Genomic DNA, 17,850 nt, shown 5'->3' on the forward strand with positions numbered 1-17,850 from the left:
TCCAACGTGGCAGCTTTGGTCCGATTTGCATTGTCCCTCTCGTTGCTGTGTTCGCCAGTATGTGTCAAGCCAGAAGTTTTTATTTAACACAACGGAACAATTTCAGCCGTGTACTTACCAGATGTACCACGTTGCTCACGTAACCATGTAGACTTGAGGTTCAGTGTTTAGCCCATTGGAAATAAGCGGGTCTTCTGAATAAGATTCAGCCGCATAACCACAGAAAACTAATGTGAAAAAAAACTAAGAGATGTGTAACAACCCTTTAGTGTCACACATGTAAACACCTCAAACTTTTTTTTCCATTGTAGATCCATATGCTTCTCTATTCAAATAATAATAAAAAAAACATCTATATTTTAAAGCTGAGTTCTGAAAAAAAATCAACAAAAAAAGAAAATCCAACAACACTGATTTTACAGCTTTGTTAATGGCTTTTCAGTGGTTATATGATGGTCCCAAAGCTGAAATGTACATTTGTCTTGACAACAACATAAAAAAAAATTTCCCACCAGGATTTCCTGCAAAACAGTCCTATATTTTGGAGGATATATCTGACGAGACACATCCATGTACAGCCGTGCTCCTGGTCCTGATGTTTGCTTACAGAGCAGTTGGTTCCAAAGCTAGTCTAATGCTATATAATGTTTTATAATCACTCAATTCTGCTGGTAACATATTTCCTATTTTGTAATCGCACTTAATAATGTGCAGAGCAAAACTTAGAGAAAGCTTAGGTCCTGTTTACACAACAACAATCGCATGAAAATCGTCTTCTTCCGTTTCTGTTAACATGTTTACGCCACAACAAATTAAATTTTCTGTTTACGCAGAAACAGTGAAGCACGAAAGCGGTGTAGATCCCTCGTCATGCCACTAGCTGGCTCTTTGTTCTTTGAAACTCAACATCTGTATGCGCACAGCCTAAAAGCCGCTGGAAATAATAAACTTTCGAGATGGCGGTGAATAAAATTTTCCTATGGACAGACAACAATGTTTAACTATTGCTTAAGGTGGCTTTGAATTACAGCTGTGCCTAGCCCTGGTTATACTCAGAAGAGTCAAAACACTACTTCGCTATCCGCCATTTTTATTTTCTTCTTCTGTTTTTTCTTTTAAATTGTAGTCAGCCGTATGTTGTATGCATTCATTTCTACAGATTTCTGTCCTACTGCGCTTGAGCCAGGGATTGCCTGTTTACACGACAACGGAGACTGGGACGTTTTCTTATCTTTACACCCTGGAAACCCTTTTCAAATTTGGCCGTTGCCAGAGGAAATATTTGCCGTCGTCATGTCGGCTAAACGAACAGCACAAATGTGACCGAACTTTTCCGTTTTCCCCAAAAAGCGTTGGCACGTAAACAGGGCCTCGGTTTGAATAACAAGACTGTGTTTCCCCCACAGATAGAGCAACGTGCACCTGGCTGACACCAGGCAAAGCTGCCACGGTGAACAGAAACTGCTTCGCTGTAAACCCAAAAAGTACAATTTAAAGCAAACTTTGGGAACCTTTTTTTTTTAATTACCTTAATTCAAAATGTATGGAGCTAAAAAAAGACATGAAAGTAAAACTGGTTTAAAAATGCATGTGTTAAAAGTACAATAGGTATAAGAAATTGATGAACATTCTTATTTTAGTATATTATTTTCTCTAACTTCAGTAAGAAGTGAAATTCTTGTGTGTTTTTTTTTGTTTTTTTTGTTAGATAACTGTGACCCTGTTCAGACCTGGTATTAACATCTATCCTGCCTGATCAGATAGAAACCAGATGACCTAACAATGACCATTCTCATCTAGCATTAACACCCATCCTGGCTGATCAGATCACAGTCACCCACTTTACATGCAAAGATGAGCAATCAGCTGTAGAACTATCGATGCTCATTCACCATCACAGATTCATTTTACCTCTTCAACTATGTCATTATTCAGACACCAACATGGCTGAGACTCAGCTCTTATTTTTGTGAAGTTATCTCAGCTCCAGTTTACCTTTCAGGCTTAACGGACACAAGATGTGAGAGAAAAAAAAACAGAGATTAAGTAACGTTCATATCAGGGAACAGAAACTGTTAGCCATTAAAACAGCTGACTGGTTGTTTTCACTAATTCGTTGGTTTATGAATCACCATTAACAAGAATCGGAGGATGAGCTTAAGCCGGAGACCCCAGACATACATTGAAAAATGGACCAATACGTGGGGTCAGATCGAGACTTCGCTGCTAAACACCAACTATGCAGTGTTGTGGTACAGCGCAAACATTAAGTTAGCGGTCGTTGTCATGAGTGAATCAGCTGTGGAACTAGCACTTAAATGTCTGAACGTATTAAGCGTACTATAGCGGTGGATTTTAACTGCAGTGAGAAACATGGCAATTATTGCCGGGTCTTTTCCTGATCATCCTGACTTTATTCTGCTCGTCACACCCTGCGCCCTTTCATCCCTTTAACCTTCCCTTTTGTCCGATTCCTTATCAGGTGAGCGATAGGGATATGGAAGAAGGGAGAGAAAAGGTGGGGGGGTTACCTGCGCTGAGTGGCCCCACCTCTCCTCTCCTGGCCACTGAGAAGGAGTAAACACTAACGCACCGTCGCTTACTTCTGCACTCTGCCTGTCACCACTAAGGCTGGGTGAATGGATAAACATAGAGAGAGTTTTTGACAAGCGTGCGTGTGGATTGCCAGTAAAGTAAAACTTCTCCTTGACCTGTTCTTTGGTATCTGCACTGGGATACAGGTAACCTTTTAACACCACCCTCAAAATGTGTTTCTGGCTTTTCGACTCCTTAACATCGCTTGATGAGTTCAGTCTCTTTCAAGCTTCTTCTGGTTGTGCGCCTGGTTTACTTAAAAAGAGTGACCTCTTTTATAGCTTGCCTTAAAAGAATCTTTTTGATTTGTTTGCTGATACTAACCCAACATCTCTGTGTATGTCGTGTGTCTGACCACTGACCCTTACTGGGTCAGAGGTGGGTTGTGCTTGACTCATCTGTACCTTCGCATCCATTGTCAGGAAAGAAATTCGGCTTCTTGGCCTGTGACGTTTACCCGACTTGCCTGTTTTACCGCCTCAGCGTAGCCGTGCAGACTGCCAACAAAGGCGATCAGTGATGGGAAGGGTGATCAAGGAGTCTTTGCGATGAAACCAGTGGAACCAGTGGAGTGGCATGACGTGTGTGTTCAGGGTGGGGGATAAAAATAAATGCTCCGGCGACTACGTAGAGAGGCTGCTATTGTCACCTTCATTCTTCCGGGTTCTTGTCCATAAAGCATGCGGACATTTGTCCTGGCGAGGTGAGCTGTTTGTCCAAGTGAGAGTACATCTGATCCGGACGTCCATACATTTACTGCAGAAGCATTCTGTGCTACAAATTCAATGATATACAGTTTTTTTTTTTTTTAAGGATCTGGTTCACTTTTTTCATGCCGATGCTGAAAGGATAAGAGAAAAGTAGGCCATATAAGCCATTACTTGAGTCTGACTCGATTTGCTGTGTTTGTCAACTGGGTGGGCCCGAATGTGTACAAAGGTTAGCTCATTTATCAGCTTAAGAAGGTGGTGGATATGCTGGAAAAAAAGAGTTATATGCAGTCAAATGGATCTGTTGTCGTATGTTTAAAATCTTGCTGTTGCTTGTTGACAACAAGAGGTTTTGTGGGATACGTTTTTGACAGAATATCCTCCTATTTACACAGAATAAGAGGGGATTAAAAAGCAGAACCAGAAATCTGTAGGAAATATTAATTAAAGCTTCAGGGAAATTCCACGCTATAAAGAAATGGAACAGCAAAACAGTAAACGAAATAAAGTGTTTTTTAACAACATTTCACAAACCTAATTCACAGATAAAAACAACAACTACAGTATGTTAAATGACAATTCAGTCCAGAACTGACATGTCCACATTTTGCAGTTTTTATGCTTGTTGAACTCTGAGGTGGTCCCATTGAAAATATTGTATATATATTTTTTTCATTTTCACAGACAGAACAAAGGTTTCATAAATCTCAAATTGTGGTAATGATTTTATGATCATTGCATAGTTCAGGTTTGACCAGTTTAAGGAAACAGAGAGGACGAAATGCAGTCTAGGCTTAGCTAGTATTTTTAAATTAGAATAACCTCATAAGTCAGAGTTTGGACACAGACATTAATAAAGAGGAGTTTATGTGGTTTCAAATCAAAAATCGGAATTTGCAGTTTGTTTTGGTGCTAGTAATATAAATATAAGTAAATAACACTATATTTCTCTCAAGTTTATAATTTCAAACACTAAAGGACCATGTTTAGAGAGAGATGTTATAAAGCACCGCTGGTTAGAGTATGTTACGAATCATCTGCAATGCTAACAAATTGCGTAATACCAGCAACTTTCACTGGATTCTACGTGTGCAGCGGCCATGTTGGATACTAAATTTTGGGTTGCTCTGCAATTTCTGACTTACCCAGTAAGAATTACAACTTCAGGATGTGTTGTTGCTGTTGTATTTCTTTCAGGAAACTCAAAGAAATCTGACTTCAGAGTGCAAAGAACAACCTCTCAACAGGGAGATCCGAAGCAGAGCCCGTAGTTGCAGCATCGTTAGCAACTAACAGTTCTTGACACTCTCACAGTGTTCATGAACTACTTCCTTCCTTACGTCAAACTAAGAGCCTTAACAATACATTTAGGTACAGCGTGTGAAGTGAAGCACTTTGCTTCATGTCCTGGGCCGATAGCCTCAATAAGATAAATTCACACGCTGACAGCGACTGGATAACGCTTTTCCAGTCTTCACTGTGGCATTTTAATCACCACGAGATATTTTCACACCCTGCCTTATTCACTGACAATTACTGAGTCAGTTCAATAACCTGAGCTCTACTAACATATATAATGAATACAAACATTTACCAAAAAGTTGTTTTTATATAATAAATTAACCATAAGAAATAGTATGAGAACATTTTTATTCAATCATCAAAACTTCAAACAACATCCCAAGCAGCCTGGCTTCTTCTAAGGAGAAGGGGGGGGGGGCACTCCTTGGAGTGTCACCTCAGCCTTTATCAGAAGTGTGACACGGTCAGCATCAGGACTAATTGTTTGAAACAATGTCAGCTTTGGCCTTGAGCAGGCTAGCTGATTACCCCGAGGAATGTGTTTGTCTTAGGAAGCAAAGCCCCTAAAGCCAAAGCAGCTCTTCTGATTAGTGATGACTGTGTAGCTGAATGAGAGGCTCCTCTGTTTGTAACTTTTGCCTCGAGCGTGATAAATGTAACACTTGGGCTCCTTTTGTAATAACTGTCTCGGGTTTGTGGTGTTTGAGTCAGATTGCAGCGTTCTCTGTGACATTTGATATGAATGTGAAGGTCTTGCAGGCAGCTTGAGCAGGGGAGGCCGGGGCCTGAGATTAAATGAACTGGAATCATCCCTCTGGGCCGAAGTTAGAGTGACCTGGAGTCAGTCACCTCCATACTCCGTCTGACCTGAAATTCTTTACTATCGAGGGCTTTGTAGCTCAGGCGGTATCCCAAACAGTTTTTTTTTCTCTCGTTAGCCGCTCTTATTCTTCTCCCTTTTTTTCCTCATTTCATCCGTTTCTCCGCCTCCGTTCACCGTTCTTCTCTCCTTCCACTTCTCGGCTGCGTGTCTTCGAGGTTGGTTGGGCTGGAGGAATGATGGTGACAGGTACATTGACTGGGGGGGGGGGAAGCAAAAACAAGGAGGTAGAGTGAAGAAAAGAGGGCAAAGTGGATAACGGAAGAGGAAGGGGTTCATGATTTAGAAAATGGGCCGTAGTTGAGATGATAATGTACTCTGAAATACCTCAGATAATGAGAATTCCTTCTTCTCCGTCAGCACTGTGACTGACTTCTCCATTGATCCCGCTGCAACCGAGGTGCTGACAGCGGAGATCCTCCGCACGTGGACGTCATGTGTCCTGAAAGCGCGGCCACAGGAATCACTTCTCTCTTGTCAAGCCGGTTGGATGATTTGCCTGCAGCTAACTGTGATAATGTAGCCTACCGCAGAAAAACAATTTCCACTTTACGTTAAGCGGAGCTATAGTCGCAAAGCTCTCTTCCTTGCAGGCAATCTACGGTGATAATAACGTGTAGTTGCGAGAGCTACCAGAGACAATTAGGCAGTTAGAGATATTAAAACTGCTAATCTTTCTCCAGGGAGTTTCTACATCTAACCGGGAGGGAGACGTTTCCAGGAAATCAAAATGAAGGCCTGAGCAAGATCAAGAGGTCACACTGTTCTGCAGTAAATAAACAGCAGGAGTAATCTGGTCTTGTGACACGCCACTCATTTACTCACGTGTGCTCACCCTTGAAATAAAAGCGTGATTGCAGCGCCGTTTGATTCATTTTCGGCATTCGGCCTTCTTGATTTCACAACTGCCATCCATAGTGTTGCATCTGATTGAGCTGAAACAAAGCTCTGTTGTCGTTGCAGGATTTTCTTGATATTTGCTCATTTGCATTCTTCAGCTGGATCTATGGTTTGCAGAGAGGTCACAAAGAATCTAAAGGTTGTGCAAATGTCTCAATCAGGTTACCGTTGCAAAAAAAAAACCCCAAACAACCAACAAAAAAAGGAAAGCCCTCCACGTCATTACATGTACGGCATGACAGTTTGTCCCTTAATAATTGGAGAACACATGAGACAAGAGGGGCATGACTAAAACAGGAGGTTTATGGATAAGAGCAACACTGAAGGAACTGATTGTGTTCTTCGTACGACAGAAATCTCCTGTTTTCTTTAAGTGTCTCGGCCTTTCCTTTCTTAGAAAACATCAAGGCCTGGCTAATTCTCGCATAAGTTTGTGGGAAAATGTGTCACAGTTCGATGAAACCAAATGTGAACTTCTGGGCATCAGCTCCATGAGGTATGTTATGGCAAAGCAAGTGCCTCACCAAACGAACACCATACCCCCAGTAAATCAGGGCAGTGGCAGCATCGTAATTTTGGGTTACTTTTCAGCAGATATCAAAGTTAATTAAGCTATGAATAGTTACAAATGACCCTACCAAAGAGGAGTGAAAGGGAGCCATCTGTGTTAAGCTATTAAGTTGAGAATACAGGCATCGATCAAGCTAACTCTATCAAGCTAACTCGATCAAGCATCGATCAAGCTAACTCGCTAAGCTAGCGCTGTACCATTTTAGTTAGCTCATTCTACAGGATAAATGTTCCCTTTTATGGGTTTGAAATTATGTATAATGGTCTCGTTTTTATATCACTAAAACCTGGCATTTTAAGAGCGTTTTTTTTTCAACCTATTTGAGACCCTTTATACGCTATGGGGTGCTTGTACTTTTTGAGCACCTTGGCAGCCATATTGCAGTTCATAACCAGTTATTTGTTTTGCCCATGCTGCAGATTTCAGTTCCTGATATATTTCATGTACATAACTTGTATACATCTGATTGCCCCTGGCCTCTTTAAGGAACCAGCTTATCTAAGGGTATCAGCAGATATATCTTCTCTGTACTCTGCGTGAAGGCTGTTCTTGGGGTGGTTCTGAGTAATTGGCTTCAGTCAACAGCAGCAAAACGGCGTTAACCGTGAAAGTCTGTCTGATGTCACGATCAAAGAGCCGTCAGAAACTGTGCGCGCTCTTGTCCATAACAGAAACTATCCCCTGATAATTGGTTTAAGGGATAAATCTGATGACATTCCTTTTGTCGCGTCAACAAATCCCGTGAACAGGCCAGATTCAACAATGATCCCTCTATGCCTTTGTGACGAAACCCTCCATTGTAATAGTGCTGCAGTGTACACACCAGAGGGCCCTTGTTTAACTCTGCTGCTAGTTATTTTTAGTTTATAATACCCAAAGTAGGGATCCAGATTTTTTTTTTCTCCCTAGAACCAGTGCAGCTAAATTTTTTTTTTTTTGTGTTTGAGTCTCTCAGTTCCTTTTTCCGTTCTGCTCTTTGTGTATTTGTTTCGATTCTTATTTTTTTGATAGACGCTTTCCTTCGGTAAGTCGATCCTTCTGTGTTCTTGTATAAGACGGAAGAGTCTAGAAGCGTTCCTCCTGCCAACTCACCTGGCAGCGTGCAGCAACAGGTGGAGGAGGGGCAGTCACTGTGGCACTTTCTCTGCTATCCCAGTAAAAGGACTTTAAACTGCAGGAATTGAATTATGGTTGATATAAGTTGAATAAAAATAAAAGGTAACCGTAACTTTTTGAAACTTCAGCATACCTTGACTTAGGTAACTGCCTACCTCATTGGTTGCCACTCTTCCTGTGAGGCTGGGCTTGAGTGATAAGAGCATGCTGTCTGTGCTTTAAACCTCTTTATCATTGATCGCTTTTTAATATAAGTAGAACTTCATTGCAAACTCCATGCAGAAAGAAACCTTGGGCCGGATCTGAGTACAGGCTCTTTATGTAACTTCTTGCTAACCACAGAGCAGCGCAAGCCAATGGCAGTACCATCAAATAATAAAGCTTCCAGGTTATGGCGCACTTCAGTTAGCTCGGGTATCATTCAGCGTCGTAGTGTTGGAGGATGTACTGCAACTGCAGCCCTTGGAAACTGTTCATAGGAGTTTTCTCTAACACACACCTCTTCATCTTACTACCCAAATTGATTTTGCAAGTAGCGATTGTACTTCCTGCAATTTTTTTGTTGTTGTTTTATAATAGTTTGCCACCGCAGATATGTTAGCCGCGCTAGTTGGCACGTTCTAAAGCAAGCTTTCACAGTAGCTCATGGCTTTTACGCCACACAAAGTTCAGAATAAAACCGACAGAGCAGGTTTCAGGCCTTTAAACCAACGCAGCCGACTATGCTGATACCGATCATGCAAAAATGCACTGTTCTGGACCACGCTCTGATTCAGTCATTTAATTGCCTACTTTAAGTGTAATTACACATTTATGCATTTATTGTTAAAAAGATGGGGGGTTAACTTAAAAAATGCATTTTCTTGAGATGAATTCGGCACTAAATCTGCGCTCTCTACTATTTGAGTCATAATGTCATAGTAAAATCCACACATATTACTATAAGTCCTGGGAAATTAACAGTATCTACATAATGATTTAGTAGCCAGGTTCAGTGATTGAGTGGACAAGAATTTCTTCCCTCAGTCCATCTCTGCTGACTGGTTGATGAGTTTAAAGGTTGGCCGTTGACCTGAGGGGCTGATGGTCCCGCTGTGCAGCCACTGGAAAGGCTGAAACCCTCTGAGGCGTGCCAGGCCCCTGATTGGCTCACGCTAATGACTGACAGTTAATCTTTGATTTAAAGTGACTTCTCTGGTTTATAGAAAAGGACGTAACTTTGTTCGCTCCCAGCGTCAGGGTCTCTCCTATTTAAAAAGGTTTTACACACAAGCCAACATACACTTTTTTTTAAACACACTTTTTTACACCAACACAGTTCAGTCAGTTTTCTTTTTTAATCATCGCTCTGGTTTCTCCTTTATAGATCAGTGCAGGAAACTAGTTATCTCCTGGAATATCTTTTGTTTTCTCCTGCTGCAGTACTTATGGGTAGAGGTTATATGCACATGCGGACTATCCATCTACTCCTAAAACCAAAGTTACATCTAGTTTCTGGTATTTATTTGTCTGTATCCTGTAATCCCATTACATAACCTTGGTCACATGTGATTCATTGATGTGCAGCTTTATTTATAGAGACCAGGAACACTCCTTCAGGTGTCCTGCCATTACGTTTGGCATTTCTTTCATTGTCCACCCGTTAATCACTGACTATTATGCTAATAAACACTTTCTTCTTGGGTGTTTGCTCAATCCTTTAGGAGCCAGTGGGTTTCAATGGCAGCTGAAACTGAGCCCACGGCTGACCGCACGTTATCTTTCTTTCGTTTTTCCCTTACTCCTTCAGTTTTTGTGAGATTTCAAACATGGACCCTTCAGGGTAGTGTGTGCTTTTCTCTCTCTATCTGCTCTCTTAGTTGCCCAGGAAGGTGTGTGTGTTGCTTGTTTAAGCGAAGCCGCGCTAAGAACACATCCACCGTTGTCATGCACAAAAAAAAAAAAGTAAAGCAAAAAAAAAGCTGAGAAATGCCTGAAAACACACTTACACACAGTTGCAGCAATTTGCTGACGTGACATTAACTCTGGTGGTTACTCCGAGGCAGAATTTCAAAATGTCCTTTCGCTGTGACACAAACACAAGGATGTATTCAAACGCCGGTTTGAAGATTTCCTTCCACTTTCCCCAGATTTCTGCCTCACTAAGCAGAAAACCCCTTCAAGGCTATTGAAGCTACATTCCCCATCATACACATTTACATTTGCCAATGCATAGCTATTACTATCATTATCGTTGCTATCGTTGTCCAGGGGCGTGATTTATTCACTGATGAATTCATACTGACAATAAAAGCATAACCCCACCACACAATAGCAATAACATCTAACTGTGACAGGATGTTTAACATGTGGCAGACTGTATGTAAATTACGTGTGATTTATTTTAGTTGGAAGTCTGGTTGATAGCTTTAAATGTTTAATCAAAGTAAATAACAAGATGTTGATCCCTGAATAATAAAAAGAAAATGGGCACTGAAGCTTTTAAAACTGATTACTTATGTTTATCATCTCACAGTTGTGCTTGATCAAGGTGGCATATTAAGGATTATTTCTAGTCTAGCCACTCCCAAAGCAAAAGGAACATTTCTGTTCAGCGTTAGGAAAAGGGTGTTGTCCATTTCACCCCTTCCCCACCTAGACAATTTTGTGTTTGTCTTTTAGTAATTGTACTACCTACCATGCACATAGCCTCTGGTGACGTCACAGAAGGCATAAGGCAAACAATAGGAGTCATTTACAATACTCTCGACCGTATTTGACCTGTTTTACCTCTTTATTTGTATTTTAACCACATTTCCGACTCAGTGGTGTTTATCGGTGCTCAGATTACGCCATTGTTGTGCGTCTTCTGATCTCACTGACCCAAATAAGCAGAAAGGAGAATTTGCAGTAATCAAGTAAATGTTTTCCTGCGATACCACACAGAATACTTGAGTACGCTTTAGTTATTAATCTGCAACACAGTTGTGTATAGACCTTTTATGTATTATAAAGCAATAAATAAGCAACAACTCTATAAAAAAAAAGTTAGACCGGGTATCCACCAGTCACACTCAGTGCACACAACAGTACCTGCTTTAGCTCCACCCTCATCAGCTCTCATTGAGGCTTTGGTTCTCGCTCTGTGTGTGTGTGTGCGTATGTGTGTGTGTGTGTGTGTGTAAGGAGGCTGGACTCTGCTCAGTGCCCTGCTGTACCTGTCTCTCATGGAGGTGGACTAACACTCCCTAAGCAGGCAGCCAGGCAGCGGAGCGCTGTGGAGCAGCAGGGGTAGATATCCTCCTATCTGACCACTCTCTGCTTCTGCTTCCTCTTCTCTCTCCCACCACCATCCCTCTGCTGGGTCACATCTTTCTCAAGACTTCTTTGCTCTGTTCCACTCTCACTTCCCCATTTTCCGATCTCTTTTGTCTCTTTGCTACGTGGAGATCTGCAGCCCTTGTAACGCCACGCTTTCCGTGGCTTCAGACAGAACGAGGATATTTGTATCATAACTTATACCTCTAAGCGTGTCAGACGTCGCAAGGATGGTTTAAGTTCTGTTTGCGTGGCTCACTGAGTGTTCATAGTGCTGTTCCTCCTGTGGTTAACTCCAGCAGCTTTTGGGTCTTATAGTCTGAGGGTTAGGGCTGTTGTTGATCCTGTTCTGCTGATTTGTGACGCTGCCCGTCTGCAGCTACTGGGTGGAAACCGCGAATCGATTGCCTCCACGTGTCCGTGAGCGCATACAGCAACAATAGGGCCTTCCTGTGGCATGTTTCTCGCAGTACGCCGGCTCAGGATCAGTCAGTGTAAGAGCCAGCTTATAGATTTGTAGTAGTTCCTGCTGTTGCACATGTTGCCGTTTGGCCTCATAGTTTCACTGTATGATAACGATAACCTCTGGTAAAAAATACCACGGTTTCATATGGTCAAGGTTTTAATATAAAATTTGATCAATTTTTGATGTTCTGTTTCTTAAATTGAGTATCAGATACATGACTAAGATTAATTAATTAATTAGGTCTTCTGCTCAGGTGCAGTGTGGGGTCCAATGCAGCTTTACTTTAATGAGAGTGGTTAATGGCCCTTTAGTTTTCACAGAATTAGTATCTGTAATAATAACCAAAATTATTTCCAAATAGCTAAATCTTTCCTTTTTTTCCCCCCACCAAGGGAAAACTTTAGTGACCTTTTCTCAGCCAAGCGAGCAAGCAGTATGTAGCAACAGATGGAGGAGGGGCACAGCTAAGTTACTCTGCTACATACAGCCTCCCTTTCTGTAGTATGTCATTAAAAGGACTTTGAACCAAACCATACGATGGGCCAATTTAACAACTTTGAAGGCATTATTGGTAAATATTAATGCCTCTAGCAGGCCCATGCCTAGTAGGAACAATATTGCTTTGCATGATTATATGAAACATAATCAACGACAGGTGATTTAATGTCAATGCTCTTGCTCATTCGTTCACATTACCTGTCTAAATTTTGGACGCATCTTCTCATTCAATGGTTTATCTTTATTTTTATCACTACCTTTTGGGAACTCAGGTGCTGCAACTCCTCTTGCAACTACCTCTTGAAGCTCATTGAGAGAACACCATGAGGGTATCCAATCAGATCAGATCAAATCAAAAGGGTGCTATTTTGATAAATCTGAAATATAAAACATGGTTTGAGATATTTTACAGTGTCGTGTTTGCTATACAATGCCAAATATTTTACTTCTACGTTTGATGTATTCAGTTACTATTTACAATGTAGAAGAGTAATAAAAGTAAAGTAAAGCCATTGAATGACAAAGCTATATATCCAAACTTATTAATGGCAGTGTATGTGTGGAAAAATTGCAATTTTTTTTTCCAGTAGCGGCCAATCTACATTTCTAAAATGATCCTCCGAGAACGTCTGTAAAACTCTCCCCGTCCACTCGTAAAACAATCCAGTCTCCAATAACCGGGCTGTTATGCAGAAAATCAGGCGCTTCTATCAATCATAAACATAAGGTAATGGGCAATCTCCTTAGCAATAACTGGAGCTCTAACTTCCTTCACATTTCAGTTCGTCACCTTTGACCAGGTGAACTCTGTGCCTGAGCTCTGATTATGTTTAACCTGACCACAGCTAGCGCTTCCTGCTCAGCTCCCACACGAGAGGCTAGGATCAGAGCTGAGAAATCACACCTAGGTGATCATAACTTTCCATAAGAGTCATCACCTGTAAATCTTTATGTCCTCTGAATAATAGGCTGTGATTTGCGTTCACTGGGGTTGATTATCTACTCGGTTTGGGCCTCGGGTTTCCTCTTTGCCTCTTTCACTCACAGCGAGGATTTGACAGAGTGATAATCTTTTGTGGCCTTTTCCTCACTATTTCCATTTATATTTTGCATCCATGCTCATCTTACTGTTTATGGAAGTCTTTCTTTTTAACCGCATTTTCTAGATATATAAATAGATTATAAATCCACACTGATTTTTCTGTCTTTATACTTCTCCTTCACTTTATCACTGTCAGACAAGAGGAAGTAAGGAACAGTATTGGGTCAGTATAAGATTTTAATATTGTGAAAGTATTGCACTATTCACACAGAAACTGTGTAAAAATCGTTCATTCACTTGATTTAAAACAATAATTATGCCAACGGCTGCTAAAATAATGTAATATTACTACAGCTGTAAAAATGTTTTCTATATCCCTTTTTATTTATTAGTATTTAGATGTTTAAACTGTGATGCAAAAAAAAATGTTGCAGAACATCTACTTAATTTAGCAGCATATTAAAGTGATTACAGTGCAGAAAAATAGCATTCATACTGGTGAAATCAACTGATTTTAGCAGTTTCATTAGTGTCTAATTGTTACGATCTGGTCGGGTAGCTAGCCTACAGTCGGCTGCTTGAATTTGCCGATCATAATAATAAAACAGTGCTAGTGAAACCGGAGTAATCGGTGGCTTAGTTTTAGTGCCCACGTCACTATCGTCTCTGGTCTCACAACTGGAAATATTTGCAAACAGAATTATTATTTTTTTGACTGGCTGCTTTACAAATGTCAGTATATCCTGTAAATAATAGAAATCATTAATAAAATAATATTTTTCACTGAAAAGAAATTAGAATTCTGAAAACCTCATTGTGGTATGAAACAGGAAGCACATTATCCAACACTGAAAATGAAATTTATACCAACAAAAAAATAACCCAAATTAGCGTAGTCCTCAAAATCGCAGCCTGTCAATGTTACAAATCTTCGTTTTATCATCGAGCAGAACTCCCACAGTGCTTACTGTGCTCCCTCTGTGATCAGATGGGTAGGATAACACTGATAGGACAGAGCCGTGTCGTGTTAACTCCTCACACGATGGAAGGAACAGTGGGAGGACAGGTAGAAACGGGCAACATCAAGAAATGACCACTGAGATGTTCAAATGTAGCAAGCCGCTGGGACTGTGCAGTCATTTTTGTATCAGTGCTCAATTATAAGAAAGTAACTTATTCACAACACGTATGTCGCTTGTGATAGTCTAGTGTACAACAGGCTTGAGTTGATTGCTTACGAAGGTCAGATGAGGATGTAACTGTGCCTGCTATGCAATAATGCCCTCTTGCACAGACATACTTTGAAAGGGTTCAAGTTAAGAACAATCCCATTTCTTTGCTTTATAGAAGATTTGCAGTCTGCCCATTTTCATTCAAACTAATGTTGCTGTAAGCCGAATCCTTCTGGGAGTTACTTTGTGGGAACTCTAAGCCCTCCTGCCTTGAAGGAAGGACCAAATGAGCAGGTGCCTGACCGTGTGTGGGTGAGTAGGAGAGCTGGATGCTGGGTCAGGTCAGAACGAGTGAGCACGTTACCATGGCTGCTTGGCTTTGAGGTGGTTTCACCTCGATCGACAGCTTCGCCGGCCTCCTTTAAAGTCAAGGGCATTGCCTGCCTTACTACGAAACTCAAGTTTTGTAACACTCGCTCAGGAGTGTGACTATGACTGGCTGCTTCGGGGGGGCTGTGTGCTGCAAGGAGATTTGGGGGATTTGAAAGGCTGTGGATTTTTCCATCCACAATGCTGGCTGTGTTGGAAAATAAGAAAGTAAGAGGTTTACGTTTGGGAAGCCGATTTCTGATTGTTCTCAGTTGCTCCTTTAGGGCTGGGCCTCCTCATGAAAGGACACACACACAAAGAAATACACACACTGAAACTGCCCCCACCATGTGTATCACATTCATATTGATAAGAGGGTTGAAAGTCCAGCAGCCTTATGTAGTGTGTGTACGTGTGTGCAACGGGTTAATATGTATGAATAACCATTGTGCAGAGCTTTGTGTCACCGTATGGTGTTGTGTTGCACCCTTAACACCTCACTTAGCTTTACTGTAGCCTTCCTAGCCATTTCTTACACAGGCACACATGTGTCGCACACACAACCGCCCACCCCCTCACCCACCAAGCATGTGACCAAGCCATACTTGGTGAACCTTGAGCTGGACTTTTCATGGTTTACAGCCCTTCATTCTCTCTGATAGGGGTCATAGGTCATCAGATGATCTGAGGGACTCAACAAAACAAGGTTGTAAAACCACTGATAGGGGAAGGAGCCCTTAGGATTTATAGGTGCTGTATTTTTACTTGTGTGTTCAGGTCACATAATGTGTATCCGCCTCTTTGATGCCTTTTTTTATACTGAACGTTAGGCAACAGTTCTCTGAAACTCACATCATGTAGATTCTTTACCCAAAGAATGATACGTTTCGCCTGTTTTGTTTCAAATATTGTGTTATTGCTAAAGAGGCTAGCCGTATCGAAGCGAATGAATTGAAAGTTGGATGGAAGGAAAAACGTATGTGAAGAAAGGTTGCAGAAGGAACATTGACCAACATAACCGGCACCTTCAGACGATTGCAAAGCAAAGCTTGTTCAAGAGTTTGAATAAGCTTTGATGTGGACCACACATTTTAAAGTCAGAGCTTAAAGACCCAAAACACGGATGTGTTCAGGACATGAGCTACAACTGTCCTATGTCCTGTGTTAGGCCACTGAACCATAGATGTCACAGGTGTCTTACCTCGGCTAAAGGGAAAGGGATCAAACTTTTGTTTGGTCCCTTTCTCTATTCTGTTGAAATTAAGCTTTGCATTTTATGTTGTGAAATAGTGTCTCAGAGTCGGGAAGAACAGCAGAGAGGCACAGGATTTGCGTTGGTTGAGGTTCAGTAGGAACCACAGTGGTGGTTTGCTGTCTGCTGGTATGGGTCCACAGGGTGTTACCAGGTGAAAAGTCAGTGAAGCTGTCTACCAGGAAATTTGTGAGCAATCTAAAATGACGGGTCCTTGGTTTGATGACCTTGGCAAATCAGCCTGACCTGACCCCGTAGACAATCTGCTCTCCAGTAGGAACATAAAGTATTAAAAATACTTTTTTATTGGTCTTATGCCCTAATTTTCTAAGAAACTGAATTTTGGGTGTTTATTGGCTGAAAGCCGTTATCGTCAACGATGATACTTGAAATAAATCCCTCTGTGTTTTGAATACATGTAATAGTTTCAAACCTTTTAAATTGAAAAGGTGAAATAAATAAAGCTTTAGATCATATGTATTTCTGAATCTACTGAGAAACACCTGCATCTTTTGCTCTTGTTTTTCCTCCTGTCTCCTTTTACAACATGCTCTTATCACAGTTTAACAAAAATCTACAACCTTGTCCTTTTTTATTTTTCTGCAGGCCCAAAATCTGATTGGATGGTTTTGTCAGAATGACAGCGGAAGATCCCATTTCTTCATCAAACATGAGCAACAACTCTGCCCCCTCCAAACCCTCTGGTGCCTCCCACCATCCCCTCCAAGCACAAATCACTCTCCCAGAGGGAGTCGCAGGAGCTCCCAATGAGGCTGCACTGTTGTCCTTGATGGAACGCACTGGCTACGGTATGGTCCAAGAAAACGGTCAGCGTAAATACGGCCCACCTCCAGGTTGGAGTGGTCCAGCTCCTCCCCGGGGATGTGAAATCTTTGTTGGCAAGATCCCACGAGACGTTTACGAGGACGAACTGGTCCCAGTGTTCGAGTCCGTAGGACGCATCTACGAGATGCGTCTGATGATGGACTTTGATGGGAAAAACCGAGGGTATGCATTTGTTATGTACACAGAAAAACACGAGGCCAAGAGGGCAGTGCGGGAGCTCAATAACTATGAGGTGCGCCCTGGCCGGCTGCTGGGCGTCTGCTCCTCAGTGGACAACTGCCGTCTTTTCATTGGCGGGATTCCCAAAACCAAGAAGCGCGAGGAGATCCTGGAGGAAGTCTCCAAAGTGACAGAAGGGGTGTTAGACGTGATCGTGTATGCCAGTGCTGCTGACAAGATGAAGAACCGCGGCTTCGCCTTCGTAGAGTACGAGTCCCATCGAGCGGCCGCCATGGCTCGCAGGAAGTTGATGCCGGGAAGAATTCAGCTGTGGGGCCACCAGATCGCAGTAGACTGGGCAGAGCCGGAGATTGATGTAGATGAAGACGTGATGGAGACAGTAAAAATACTCTACGTTAGGAATCTGATGATGGAGACCAGCGAGGAGACAATCAGAAAGGTAGGATATACACTCTTGCTCTCTGTTATGAATGTTTATTTTGGGCACCGGTATTTTGAAATGTACAATAAACATATAAGGTTTTTGGGGAAGATTTTATCTCCTATAGAGCTGTAAAAGAGGTAAATAACTGATATATTAGAACGTGTTTCTGGTAGTCTGATATGTCCTCCTCCTTCTTTCATTTGTCTTTGTAACTTTGCCAACCGTTCATG

The 17,850-nt window shown here is 41.7% G+C and overlaps 1 protein-coding gene across 10 annotated transcripts in view; it reads left to right on the top strand.

The window, feature by feature from the left end:
* The window catches only part of rbm47 (RNA binding motif protein 47), a 46,733-nt gene that overhangs the window by 17,543 nt on the left and 11,340 nt on the right, over positions 1-17,850 (top strand). For 8 of the 10 annotated variants that reach the window (XR_004931036.1, XM_012865477.3, XM_036136971.1 and 5 more), the window contains exon 3: positions 16,777-17,635. Coding sequence is in view for 9 of the 10 variants with exons in the window: in XM_012865477.3 (XP_012720931.2) it covers positions 16,808-17,635 (828 nt within the window). In the remaining variant the exon portion in view is untranslated. Of the gene's footprint in view, positions 1-2,593; positions 2,742-11,241; positions 11,345-16,776; positions 17,636-17,850 lie in introns of those variants that run through there. The other 2 variants (XM_021318004.2, XM_012865479.3) reach the window with 2 other exon arrangements.

This window comes from Fundulus heteroclitus, chromosome 5 (assembly GCF_011125445.2).
Source record: "Fundulus heteroclitus isolate FHET01 chromosome 5, MU-UCD_Fhet_4.1, whole genome shotgun sequence".
In the NCBI taxonomy this organism is placed as follows: domain Eukaryota; kingdom Metazoa; phylum Chordata; class Actinopteri; order Cyprinodontiformes; family Fundulidae; genus Fundulus; species Fundulus heteroclitus.